Genomic DNA, 14,759 nt, shown 5'->3' with positions numbered 1-14,759 from the left:
TTATTCAGAGTAGATTTTTTTTACACCCATGTATATTTATAAGACTTCCCTTTTGACCACAAACTTTTGTGAATGTAATATGTATTGGTTTAGAATATACCTTGAGGCAACAAACCAATGTATGATGTTGGAATTTTATGATAGATAAATTGTCAGGGAATAGGGTGTAGAAATAAAAATTCATGCCACAGACAAAGGGTTAATATTTTGTTTAGAATACATTATATTTGCCGATGTCTCGTGGTAAAAAAAAAAAAAGTAAAACATGTTTTTTTTTTTATAAACAAACAGCTCATATCGAAACGTAAGAAACTTTCATGTCTGTGGTGTAATGCTGCCACCCTCTGTACTGGAGCATCAGGCTGCAGTGCAAAACAACAACACTGTTTCGCCAATAGGAAGTAACTACGGTAGAGCTTCTTGTTCACCAACAAAGCAACGGATCAACAACAAAAACAACTAGCTAAACAAGCAGACCGATTTGCTGAAGCATTGGTAAGCGTATCAAAACACTCACGTTAAATGTCAAACATGTATTTCGAATTTTATTTATTGTGCATGTGAATGCCGAGAGAGGCTATGTATTATAATTAAGGCATTGTATTTATATAACGTACATTTACAGTATTTTTCCTCTGGTCAGCGCACGACATTTGCCTTTTAATTTCGGTGTTCGCATTTATAAGCGAAGCCTAATGTTGTTTTTTTAATAGATAGATAGATAGATAGATAGATAGATAGATAGATAGATAGATAGATAGATAGATAGATAGATAGATAGATAGAATCCACGTTTCTTGTCTCGCGGTTGTCACCCCTCTGTGCATGCTTAATGTTACACATTACTCTATATTTAACTTATCGTGAAGTCATAGTCAGATCAAAGGGACATGGATTGTGCGTTATTTAAAAAATACTAAACCTCTAAACACTCCAAAACAAAAGCTAGTAAAAATAAAGAAGTTTCTATTGCAAAGCTGCAGAATCTGGTCGAACAGCGCTAATCCAAAACAAACGCGTTGTCATGGCAGCCGTGCATTTGAAATTCAACAACCACAATGCGCAATGCGCAGCTGTTTGCAACCATAGGTTTGCAACGCATTCAAATTTGACCTGGGGCTTATTTTAGAACAAGTCTAGTCAAGTTAACAGCTTTCAAAAATGTTATCTTGAAACATTTTTTGCGTGTGAAATAACTGTTGTTTCGGGAGATAAATAGTTGTAACTTTTGTACCAATAATCGGTTAGGTTTTTGATATTCACACTTTTCTATCTGTGATTGTTTCTATTAGGTCTAAAGTTAGTAATAATGTTAAAGTAACGTATCTTCTTACATAACACTTCTTACAACACTGACTTTATTAGCGCACATTACTGGTCTTGTGGTGAAAAAAAAGAGTGAAAGTTAATCTACATAAGAAAAAAATAGTTTTAGGAGGTGTTAAAGGCACAACATGATTTTTTTGATGAAAATAACCAACAATAAAATATAAAAATATTATTTATTTGACTGACTTGTGTGTATCAAAATGTTTATATAAGAATAATACAATGCAGAGAAATCAGCGATTTTAACCAGTGTAACGATGTGTCATTGCATCCCCTGTCAATGATACATAATCTGTTACCCTCGATTTTAGAAACCATGGAAACCCCAAATACAATATATTATGTGTTTTTAGACAGGTGAGCAACTGTTTGGATATCTTTATAAACTAAACAGTGTTAGTGTTATTGTTTGAATCCCTTGTTTTTCACCACACAATAGATTATGAAAATTAATTGCAAGCCCCAACACAACTTGCAACACAAGTCATCTTGCTTGTTTGATGTGAAAGGCCAAGTATGGCAAACAGAAACGGAACGGAATAAACAGAATTTGTTCTCTGTATTTAACCTATCCAAGTTAGTGCATAAACATTAGTATAGATATAAGTGAGTAGGGAACACACACTGCAAACCATGGACACACACCTGGAGCTGTGTGCAGCTATTGATTAGCAGGGAGCAATGATATTCTACTATGATGTTCTAATATCAATCTTACTGTGATGTGAGTGTCTCATACCAGCCGCACAGAGTAATGTTAACATAACTTTAAAAAACACATTTTTTAGTATGATTGTTTTAATCAAGTAAAACAGCACTGTGTTACCCCACAATTGACTTAATTAGAATGAAATAAAATATTGTGAATTTTAGTGATCAAATGGTACAGGGAAGAAGAACAGTGGCGCCTCCAGAAATTTTTCATAGGGGTGGCCAGATGGGGCCAGTTAAAATCTTGGGGTGGCACACCAAAACTACAGTATAAACCATAATTTCAGAATTGTATTCTACTGTTGTAGTAAACCAGCCTGTAGACAACTATCAGAAAGACTTAAGGAAACTCCTACTGATATACTTTGGTTTACTGTGTAATATTTAATGTTACTAATGATATTAGTAGGGCCCAACTAATATGTATTATATTGTATATAATGATATATATTATATGATATATATAAGGGCCCTTGCCCCACAGTAAATTTCCAGATACTTACATAATTGTGATGAATTTAATCATTTTTAAGTTATTATTTTGCAGTGTAAGATACAGTTAACACCTTTAAATATTACATAAATGTATTATGAATTTTTAATAAACTTAATGAGTGTATAATGAGTGTATATATCAGCAGCAAAAAGTAATTCTTGAAAAAATCTGCACAGTAATTTTATAAAATCTAAATATGTTAATAAAAACAAATTACTATTAGTTCTCTTTTAAAATTCAATCAGGCATTCACAATTTTATATTTATATATTAATGTCAAGAATTCAGAAGTGCATATATATATATATGTATATATATATATATATATATAGCCTAAACTACAAATAAATAATATACAATTAAATTATGCTTATTTAAAATGTATTGAGCAGGCTAGGTATAACAAAATATATTGGCTTTTAATAATATTTCAGTGCGCAAACCCATGATAACATGAAAAACAGAGCGGGTGCAGAATGATGTGCTTAAAGCAACATGGAGTCACAGTGTGCAGCAGCACTGCGCTGCATAAGTGCGCATTTAAAAGCTCATGTCACAAATCGAAGAAATGTTGAGCGCACAAATCCTAGTGCGATTTGTTCCTTTGTTTCACAGTTATTTTGTGTTTGATGCCGATTCATAATCCGTGTGATATGTGTGATCTAACAGTAACAAGCACACGGTTACGTAGTGAGTCGTTTAAAAACAGCAACAAACTCCAAGAAAATAAAGTAATTTTATGCGAATACACAGCCTTTTATCTACAGATCATGCATTTATAATGTGAATATATCATATTGGAGAGAGTTTTACCGTGCATCCAAGAGGCGCGCGTGCTGTTTGAATATGAATGGAGAATGATTGACAGCCGCAGAGGAGGGAAAACGAGTTTCCGTATACTTTAATGATGTAAATATACTAATGTCCCTCACATTAAGCTATGGAATGACTTCAGATGACTTTGTCACCCAAACTGACGTGAAAAAAGCGGGAGGCGCCGAAAAGCGCGCTGTTTGCATCCCTGCCTGTCCAAACGTGGCAAAAACACATCAAAAAGCTGCTGTAACAGTGTACCATTTGGCACTTAAAAAGCACGTCATGACACATAATTCCCCGTCTTCTTTTACTTAAGAATATTTTTGACTTATTTATAAAATGCATAACTGATGCTACAAAAATTAATACTGGCCATTGGGGTGGCCAATGGGGTGGCCAGGAGTCGGCCAGGGGTGGCCATGGCCACCCCTGGCCACCCCCTGGTGGCGCCATTGAAGAAGAAGGCAAATATTAAATGTGACTTAAATTGTAAAATAAACAAACAACAAATCGAAAGGAGCTGCAGCAGCTGACTGAGGCATACGAGCATAATAAAAACAGCAACGTAAAACACCACAGGTCAACTCTTCATACCACACAGTAACGTTAATAAAACTTTTAAAGCAACACCAAGGAACTTTTTCTCTGCGGTCGCCCTACAGTTTGGAAGCGGAATTGTCCATTACCGCTGTCTTATAGCCTAGAGCAGCCTACTGTTGCACGGGCATGCTTGATGTTTATCCAACACCGGCTTTAAAATAAATAAAAGCCGGAAAACAAACGTTGGCCTCTCACGTCCGAATTTGAGGAAGTGGTGGGGGAAGTGACGTATGCCGTAATGCAGTCAAATTTTATAGTTCTTTTTGTGCTCTGGTTAATACCCGAAACCTGAAGTTACATAGTGCAAGTAAAAGCGATGCAGACCATGTCAGGCTATGGCAGATGTGTCATTTAAATTGTAAGTCAAAGTACCATCACAAGGGTCTTGGAGATATATTATGAAGGTTTAAAAACTACATAGTGTTACTTTAATACATTAGCACACCTATGAACATGATTACTGGCTGAATACCATCAGATTGCTTTCCATTGGCTGTGTTTCCATGATTTCACACTCATTCATGGCATCATCAAGCTACGTCTTTGTTTAGGGCTTGAGGAGAATATTTGAATATTCGTTCGGTGGGTTGGTATTCGATCTGAAAATGTGACATTCAAATTTTTTTTTTTTGCACACCTGGCATCCCACTCGAAATGGTTCTCATTTGTGCTTGAATATGTTTTACACTATAAAATCGGGTGAAATATAATGCTTAGCATATAACTTTGTTATATATTTGCTTCTTCTTGGACTAGAGTGTTCCTGCAACGGGAGTATTCTCCGGCTAGAGCGCAGCAGAGTTTGTAAGGACAGAAGTGCATGCCTTAACTTGTATTTGGGTTAAGCTGCGTTGCTGTGACATTGTGGAAAATACAATAATAGAAACAAAATGTATTATCCTTTTTACCTGTTATTATCAATCTAATTTAATCTACTACGAGACTTTGAGATTTTAGACATCACGTCACAATTTCATTTTTCTTTATTTAAATTTTTGTCTATTTAAAAATGTTTCTATATTTAAGTTATTCGTTTTTTTATTATCGTTTTTATTTATTTAAACATGGTTTTTAATTAATTTAAATTTCATTTTTATTTCTTATTTATTTAATTTCGTTTTTATTAATATAAATTTCGTTTTTATTAATATAAATTTCATTTTTATTAATTTAAATTTTGGTTTTATTTATTTAAATTTCATTTTTATTTATTTAAGTCTACCGTAATTTGTCAGTGAGAAGACTATAACTTATTAAAACTTTTTCTGTGTTTGTGTGTTTTATATCACTAGTGGGAGCATATAATCTCTGCTCGCGTGAGGCACGCGCGCCACTTCTTTACTTAAATCTACCCTACTTTGTTAGTTATTTGTTAGTGAAAAAATATTAGACTAACTTAATAAAATTATTGCTAAGTTAACAGACCTGTGTGTGTCTGTTTTGCAGTGTCCATTCTCGTTGCATAAGCTCTGCTTGCGTGAGACACTTCCCGCTCGCGCTGTTCTGTACTTTATTAAAAGTTTATTAATTCTGAACGTGTCACGTCTCGCCTGTATATTGCACCAAATACGACACTGCACTTCCTTGTGAAGTTGTTTGGACGAACGGTTCTCGAAATAATCAAAATGCAAACGGACAGACAGATATATAGAGATTCCGAAGCGTCGAATATTCAATGTTTATTAGTACCGAAGCTTTGAAGCTCAAAAAATGGTATTCGGGCCAGCCCTAGTTTTGATTAAGCGTTGTTTTCAAAACTTACATACCAAGCCTTTATAATCAAGCCCTATAATCAAACCCTTTTTTCTTAGAGCAACAGTCGGTTTGTTAATCAGGTTGTTCAGTTGTATTAAAGGGACTATGTGTAGGAATTGCTGCCATCTAGCGGTGAAAATGTATTATGCAATGCAACGAATTGTGCTTTCCAGCGCCTTGCATTTTGAAATGTACTTTGCATCTACGGTAACTATTATGTACCAAAAAGCTATGACAGGATTAGCACTTCGTCGAGTGGTGAACAGGTTTGTTATTAAAAACAAACAGCAACCTGACAAAACGAATAAACGAATATTACAGTATGAATTACTGACTGTGAAAAACATGAACTATAGTAATAAGTAGTTAAGCCTTCTTTATTCGTTATATTTTATGAAGTAGCCTACGTGCATTTGATATCATCTTCAACTTTTAACTATAAATGTTATGTCTAAATCATAAAGTACACAACTAAACAATGAAAAAAAGCTTTACCTGTCGGTAAGAAAGCAGGATTCAGCATCTCTTTTGAACTCTTTCTCCTGCATTAGCTCTATCCGCCTGGAAAAAGCTATCCCGACATTAACTCGTGTTTTTCGTAAACTCCGGTCACGTTTCTTTTTACAATCTATTTTTGAACTTTTCTGGTAACGTGGATTTGCAATGCAGCCTTTTAAACTTCCCATAAATCCTCTTGATGCTTTGCGTCATCGATATACAAATTTCTTATTGTAAGAGATTAGTGACCCCTGGTGGCCAGAGGTTACATACTGTACGTTTAAAGACTGCCTAATATTAGTTCTAATATCTTTTTTTGTTATATATATTCTAATTCTATTTGAATAACGAAGTTCAGAGTCAAAGCCCTAGCGAACACCCTTCTAAAACATAAAATGTTCCGACTCTATAGAAGGCCTACTGTGCCACAAGTCACATAACATTTGAATGATGGTTATGGGAGATGTTTCATGTTGCGTATGGGGCTGCATAGCCGCAGGCGAATCAGAGTGCCTATGATGACTCCTGTCCACCATTGAAAGCACCTACAACGGGCATGTGACCAATTAAAATTGGATTTTGTAGCAGTGGAAGAAGGTCACCAGTGATGAGTCTCTCTCTCTCTTTCTCTTTCTCTCTCTCTCTCTCTCTCTCTCTCTCTCTCTCTCTCTCTATATATATATATATATATATATATATGACTTCCCTTCAGGACAATGGTGTTCCCTGGTGGAAGTGGCCTCTTTCAGCAGAATAATGCACCTTGCCACTCTGCACACATTGTTCAGGAATGGTTTGAGAAACATGTTCACGAGACTTCCTTAGATTTCCACGACGCATGCGCGAGAATTGCAATCTGCTTACACCAGCTTACACCACTTCAGATCGCAATTCTCACGCATGCGTCGTGGAAATCTAAGGAAGTCTCGTTCTGGCCTACAAGGAAGAAAAGAAATAGTCGAATAAACTCGTTATTTTTGTTTGTTTTTTTCGCACAAAAAGTATTCGCGTCGCTTGATAAACATATAGTTGAGCCACGGTAGTCACTTGGGATATTTAAACATTTTCTTCATTGACTTTCTGGGCCGTCAAGAGGCAGTCCTTTAGGAGCCAATGTGGTATTTATACAGCTCTCAAATTTAATCAAAAATATCTTCATTTGTGTTCCGAAGACGAACAAAGGTCTTACGGGGTTGGTACAGCATGGGGGTTTCCCCAGCGACCCTACAGAGGATAAGTGGGTTGGAGAATGGATAGAATATACTGCAACAATAATACATTCGCAAGTGAGAGACAGTTGTAGTCCCACTACAACTAACAGTTAAAAGAGCCAATCACCATTTTGATAAGAGGTTCCACCTTTTATTTTTAATAACCAATTTTTTTTTGTCAGATTTTATTCCTAAATTAAATTGTTTTTGTTTTTGTTTTGCCTTGTTTGAGTAGAACAACACTTGCTTGGCTGGAAATAAAGGCTAGACATTACAAATATAGCTGCTTATTGAATATTGTTATTTGTGAATATAGTCATCATGGCTAAGGAGCATGGATAGACACAAGTGCTATTCAACAAAAAAAAAGTGATCCACTGGGAGTTGATATAATAGTCTCTTTGATATGGTGATAAGGTATTTCACATTATAGCTGTTATGGCCAACAACAAAATAGGCCAACAACGCGGACCGGCGCATGCATACTGACGCGTCACAGGGAAACGCAGACAAATTCCGGCTACATATGAGGCTCGCAGAGATGAGAGTGGTCTGCACATGACAGATAGGCAGAACATACACATAAACTGACAAAAGTATCGCCTGCAAGGTGGGAACTTCCAGGTTATAGAACCTCACGAATGTAGAGGGGGATGCCCAGCTTGCCACCATACAGATATTGTGAATCAAAATCTCGCTGGACCAAGCCCATGATGAGGCCATACCTCTAATGGAATGGGCCCTGATGCCCATAGGGCATTGCAAATGTTTTGACGGATAAGCCACTGCAATAGTGTCCACTATCCTTCTGGCCATCACCCTCGCTATCGGATGCCTGAACTTGTACTCTAAAAGGCATGCCAATCGTCTTGGGGATGTAACCATGGTTTGAGTATGACTTTAGAGTCATTACGTCCAAACTCGAAACACGCAGGGCTGACAGACAGTGAGTGTAGATCCCCCACACGTTTTACTGATGACAGGGCTATCAGAAAAACGGTTTTGAGCGAGAGGTACCCATGGATAGTGGTTCAAAGGGGAAAGCTTTCAGGGCAGAGGAACCGAGGGGGGCTGCTAGCCCCTCTGAGGACGTGGATGATGAGTTTGCATTGACTCCTCGAACCCCGCAACGTATACTTTGAGCGTGGAAGGAGACCTGCCCTTGTCCAGCAGCTCTTGGAGGAAGGAAAGCATCCATGGGACCTCACAAGTGCGTTGGTCCAGGCCTTTACTAGTGCACGATTCAGAGAACACTGACCATTTAGATGCATAAAGCCATCTCGTATAAGGAGCTCTAGACTGCGAGATTATGTTTATGACCCCTTCTGGCAATGCAACAGGTATCTGTTGATTATTCACGCATGCAGAGACCAGCGCTCGGGATGGGGATGCCACAACAATCCACCGGCCTGAGAGAAGAGATCTCTCCTCACCGGGATCGGCCACGGGGCTATGTGCGACAGCCTCACCAGCTCTGGGAACCAGGTCTGGTTTTCCCATCGTGCCGCTACGAGAAGGATTGAGTGGCCCATTCCCCTTATCCTCATGATTACCTGTGGTAATAGTGAGAGCAGGGGAAAAGCGGGCAGCTGGGCCAGGTTTGGGCCCATGAGCGTTGTCTTTCGACACGAATAGGTCAACCTCCGCTCTGCCGAAAAGGCGCCATAGAAACTGAAACGTTTGGGGGTGTAAGGACCATTCTCCCCGGGGACTTTGAATGTTGTACTTTGAATGGACTTCACAGGATGTTGTGACAGATATCTGTCTGTGCCGGTTTCATTTCTGAGGATTAGATTTAGATCACTCCTCTGCCCATGGAAAGATACCTACAGACAGAGTTACTCAGCAAGCCAATATTTCAGCAATTAAGATATCTTTATGCCTATAGTTTCTTCTGTCAATACAAAAGAAGCTTGCACGTATGTCCAGATTGCTACATCCGTTTGCACCACTGGAGTTTTCCAATTGTGCTTTTGTATAAAACACCAGCATATGGCAGTCGGATAAAGCGTTATTGGATCTGATTTCAAGGGCAGACATTTCCATGCCCGTGCTTGTGTTACCTCTTTTAGACATTATAAGGGGATAGAGGAATGATTTTTCTGTGACCACGAGCTTTTCATGTGACACATGTGCATCATCTAATTTGTCTGTTACTGTCTATTCTTTTTGCTATTTTTGAGTCAGGGGCTGTGGGACACCCCTGTCCTGACCCATGAGGCCGTAGGTTAAGAGGTTTATTCCTGGAGGCTGTATAGCAATCGGGGGACGATACCAAAACCAGACAGGAGGCGAAGCCCACCATCAATGTGATCCTATTTCACCTCCAGATCAAATGTGAGTCAACCGGGTTCACTCTTTTGCCTTTAAACTTTGTAACATTGTTTCGTAATATAGAAATCAATTGCTTTTTAGTGTGGAGTATTAGTGTTTTGCTCATTTAAACATTGATTCAAGTGAAAAAAGGATCAATGATGATAATTTTTTTGTGATGGTTAATTAGTTAAAATCATTCAAATGTGTGTAGCTTTGCATTTATATATTTTACACACACACATATATATATATATATATAAATGTTTTCACGTTTGTTTGTTGTTCTATTTTATCCGTAAAATTACTCATCTGGTCATGTGGTATAGATCTTAGAAAAGACTCCCCAAAAATGTAAATCTATTTATTAAATAATAATTCATATTTATAAAAAAAATGACCTTAAAATATATGTATATTAAAAGTATTGCTTAAGATATGTACACTTATGTGTATTTAATGTTTAAGGGAAGATTTTCTTTCCTTGCTTTTTACACCACTTGATATTTACATTTATTCATTTAGCTGATGCTTTTATCCAAAGCGACTTACAATTGCTATATATGTCAGAGGTCGCACGCCTCTGGAGCAACTAGGGGTTAAGTGTCTTGCTCAGGGACATATTGGTTTGAACCCGTATCTCTCACACCAAGGGCATGTGTCTTATCCACTGCGCCACCCCATGATGAAGTCATTAAATGAAGTCATTAAATTGAAACTTCTCTTGTAAATGGTATTTAAAAAAAATCAAAGCCATATAAAACCAACATGAATACAAAGTGTACAAATACATGAAGTACAAATTGAACTGAATTGAATGTGTTTTAAACTAGATTATTCCTTTTTTTTATCGTGGACTGACAGTGTCATTGACCCAAATGTCAGCTCTTTTAAACTTTTACTAACCTTTGACAAATGGTTGAAAATTCCATACAAACTTATTCTGATGTTAGCAAATCATGTCATTCAGGGACATGCTTGTCCATTCATCCACAAAAATGATAAAAACATGTTTTACTGGAACCGATGGTACAATCAAATGAATGATACACATACATGCTACTCCATGTTTGCTCAGCTGAAGGTGTGAGAGTAGGAGGACAGGTGAGATGGAGACAGAGGAGACAGAAGGACGCACTTTAGTGCAGGTGATCAGTGAGAAGTACAGCCCAGAAAACTTCCCATACTGCCGTGGGCCAGGAGCTGGAGTGGTGATCCGGTCGAGTCCCCAGGGTTCACCTGTCAAAGGTCAGTTTTATTTTTGGCTTTGGGTGAAATGCTGAGCCTCCTAGTTAAAGAGGGTGTGTTAGATATAAACTGAATCCTGATACACTTGTTGTTGCCATTTAACACTGTTTTGCTAAGTTGGTAGAACTGTTGAAGGGCACATAATGTATTCTAGAGCCAAAAACTAAAGGTTAGTCCAAATATATGTTAATCCTGTAAACAAATAATGTTTTAATAAATATAAAATATTTGTATCTTAAATTGTTTATGAGTTTTAATCATATAATTACATTAACCTGTTTTTTAAAATGCCATTTATATCTGTGTGTGTGTGTGTGTGTGTGTGTGTGTGCGTTTGTGTGTGTTAGATTGTCTAAATCTGCCCAGCATCCTAGTTCTGGATGGTTGTGGAATTACAGAGGCCGGAGATGAAGAGGAGGTGGCCACTTTCTGTGCTCACGTGGTTGAGCTAGACCTCTCCCACAACCATTTTAAAGACTGGGGAGAGGTGAGAAAAAGGTGTTTGTGTCTCTGGTGTTTGCATGTATTAATAATTTGTACATTTGTTTATTTAACACAAATAACATTCCCATTCGATGTCACAATAAGATATAGGTAATACTTACTGTGAGATTCAATAATATTTAATTCATTAACATTACCTAATACATAAGGTATCATGGACCAACAATGAATATCAACATGTACATTTTAAAAATCTATTAGTTAATGTAGAAATGAACATTGACCAAGATTAATAAATGCTGTTAACGTTTAATTAAATTATGGTAACATATAGAACCTTATTCTAAAGTATTAGCTGATTTCATTAGTCTGATAGTTGGTGGACGGTCACATTGAAAATAAACATAAAGCAATAAAATCCAGTCATTTCAATAGGAATCCGCACATTCAGGAATTTTGAATGCGATTTTTTAAAAATATTTCCCATCGGGATTTAGCATCGGGTTCAGGTTTTGTTTAGACAAATGCACCACTTTGACCAACAAAATAGTATTACTGCTTGCTTTGGAAGTGACTTCTGTCTGAGCAGTGCTGTGTATCACTACTTTATTGACAGTGCACCTTTTTTGCTGGCCATATTTGGCTAATGTTACCACACCTTTACTTTGACAAGTGTATTTTCAACAGTATAATGAAATAGAGATCTGCTACGTGACACAAGCTCGACAAGACAAACTGGTTGGGTTCGTTCAGTTATTCATTCTTTTCTCTCTCTTCCATTCCTCTATGTAGATAAGCAAGATCCTGTTTAACATCCCTAATCTAGACTTTCTCAATCTGAGTATGAATCCGTTGAGAGGGTCGAGTCTGGAGCCTGGAACTGCCGAAGCATTCTCAGGCCTTCGCCGCCTTGTGCTCAATAACACGTATGTCACCTGGGACATGGTGCACACACTTACGCGAGAGACCCCAGAGTAAGTGTGTGTGTGTGTGTGTGTGTGTGTTAACATTTCAGTGGCCTTAGTTTGAACTGGCAAATTATAGCTTTTTCTTACATGTCTGTGTTTTAGCTAAAGTATATATTTTTTCCCCCAAAACATTCATTGTTTGGACAAACATGTTGTATCACCCTAAACTCGCTCTAGTGATGGTTTAGCTGGTTAGCAATGCCTTGTAAGCCACTGCTTTATACATTACTTAATTACATAATTCTTGGGGCCATAATAAATTGCAATTGACAGATAATTTAAAGTAGCCATATGTAATTATATTTTTTGCAAGCAACATAAAGCAGATGTTTTGCCAGTGCCTGATGTTTTGGAGTGCTCTTAAAAGCATTAACTTGATTTTAATCAAAATGTTTTTAAACACTATACCAAGTATTAAGCAATTTTGTTAAAATATTTTTCCCAAGAAATATAAGATTATACCAAACTCAATATTTTTGTGTTTAAATGCACTTTTTCTTTTTTTTCTAAGACAGAGAGTAACTGCAAAGAGATTATTTTTAGCATTGTGCAGCTACCGTATCGCACTACTTGCAGGAAGTATACACCCATCATTTTGTCATGCACTAAATCTTGTGTTTTTCTTGTGGTTGTTTGTATGTAGGCTGGAGGAGTTGTTTCTGTGTCTGAACGACTATGAGAGTGTGAGTGTGTCATCTATATCGTACCCATCCCTGCGCCTGCTGCATATCACAGATAACCAGCTGCAGCAATGGGTGGAGGTGCGTAAGCTGGGCCTCATATATCCGGGCCTGGAGTCTCTTATCCTGGCAAACAACTCTCTCTCGTCTATCCTCGAGCCTGAGGACTCCCTACATAGACTCTTCCCCAACCTGCGCAGCATAAACCTACACAACTCAGGTGCAACACCATCTCTGTAGATAGAAAAGTGTCTACACTTTTACAGGGGGGGGGGGGGGGGGGGGGTGAAAATAAAAGAAAAAATACCAGTAAAAGTAAAGTTAATGGTGAAATTAATAATAACAATAGAAAATATAGTCAACAATTAGGAAATAACAATCTGTATTGTAAAAAGTGCTATATAAATACAGGTGACATGACTTGACTATTAAAGGGTTAGTTCACCCAAAAATTCTAATTCAGTCATCAATTACTCATGTCCCTAATGTTATTCCAAACTATAAAATATTTGTTCATCTTCAAAACACAAATTATATTTTTGGTAACACTTTATTTGAAGGGGTGTGCATAAGACTGACATGACACTGTCATAAACATGACATAACACCTGTCATGAACATGAAGGAGTCTTTATGAATGTTTATGACTGTTGTCATTAAGTGTCATTCTGTAAATTATGACACTTTTAATGCAAAGTTGACATTGTTTAAAATGTCTTTGTTATAACAACTTGACATTAACAAAGAAAAAAATGTCTTTGTTATGACAACTTGACATTAACCAAGAAATCATAACCTGTCAACCTGTCACAAATATGTCATAAAAGGTCTAATTATCAAACTTAAAGAAGTTATTTAGCTTTGTGTTAACATTACATTACCCTGTCATATGTTATGGTTGGTTTTAACTTTGATTGTCATGACAACATTATAACTGTGACATGAATATTTTACTTGTCCTCAAGTAAAGTGGAACACATTGTACTAGTTATAAAGATGTCATTAAGGGTTATTACGCTGTCAAATGCTTTAACAACAGTGTCATTAATATTTCCCCTTACCTCAAGTAAAGTGGAACACGTTGGACTAGTTATGATTTCTTGGTTAATGTTAAGTTGTCATAACAAAGAAATTTCTATCTTTGTTAATGTGAAGTTGTCATAATCAAGACATTTTTGTCTTTGTTAATGTCAAGTTGTCATAACAAAGACATTTTAAACATTGTCAACATTGCATTAAAAGTGTCATAATTTACAGAATGACACTTAATGACAACAGTCATAAACATTCATAAAGATTCCTTCATGTTCATGACAGGTGTTATGTCATGTTTATGACAGTGTCATATTAGTCTTATGCACACTCCTTCAAATAAAGTGTTACCATATTTTTAATAAAACATGAGATTTCTGTCCCTTTCCGTCAATTGAAAGTCTATTCTACTAAAACTATATGATGCTTCAAAAACGTAATAAAAGCAATGCACACATTATCCATATACATCGAACACGATGTATATCGACTCTATAGGATAACCAGATTTTAACATTAGTAAATGCATTAACTAACATGAACTGACGATGAGCAATGCATTAGTTACAGTGTTTATTAATCTTTGTTAATGTTAGTTAATATAAATACAGCTGTTAATTGTGCGTTCATGTTAGTTCACAGTGCATTAACTAATGTT

At 36.7% G+C, this 14,759-nt stretch overlaps 1 protein-coding gene across 1 annotated transcript in view; it reads left to right on the top strand.

Annotated features, from left to right (window-relative positions):
- The first annotated feature begins 371 nt into the window (after positions 1–371).
- The window catches only part of tbcelb (tubulin folding cofactor E-like b), a 47,695-nt gene continuing 33,307 nt past the window's right edge, over positions 372–14,759 (top strand). The window contains exons 1-6 of the mRNA XM_089130006.1: positions 372–495; positions 9,600–9,753; positions 10,808–10,977; positions 11,325–11,464; positions 12,214–12,395; positions 13,033–13,289. Of these exons, the coding sequence (XP_088986132.1) occupies positions 10,839–10,977; positions 11,325–11,464; positions 12,214–12,395; positions 13,033–13,289 (718 nt within the window). The 5' untranslated portion in view covers positions 372–495; positions 9,600–9,753; positions 10,808–10,838. The remainder of the gene's footprint in view (positions 496–9,599; positions 9,754–10,807; positions 10,978–11,324; positions 11,465–12,213; positions 12,396–13,032; positions 13,290–14,759) is intronic.

Source organism: Pimephales promelas, chromosome 4 (genome assembly GCF_988280905.1).
Source record: "Pimephales promelas chromosome 4, fPimPro1.hap1.1, whole genome shotgun sequence".
Lineage (NCBI taxonomy): Eukaryota > Metazoa > Chordata > Actinopteri > Cypriniformes > Leuciscidae > Pimephales > Pimephales promelas.
The sequence above is the reverse complement of the archived record's forward strand: the minus strand, read 5'-3'. Positions and strand labels throughout refer to the sequence as shown.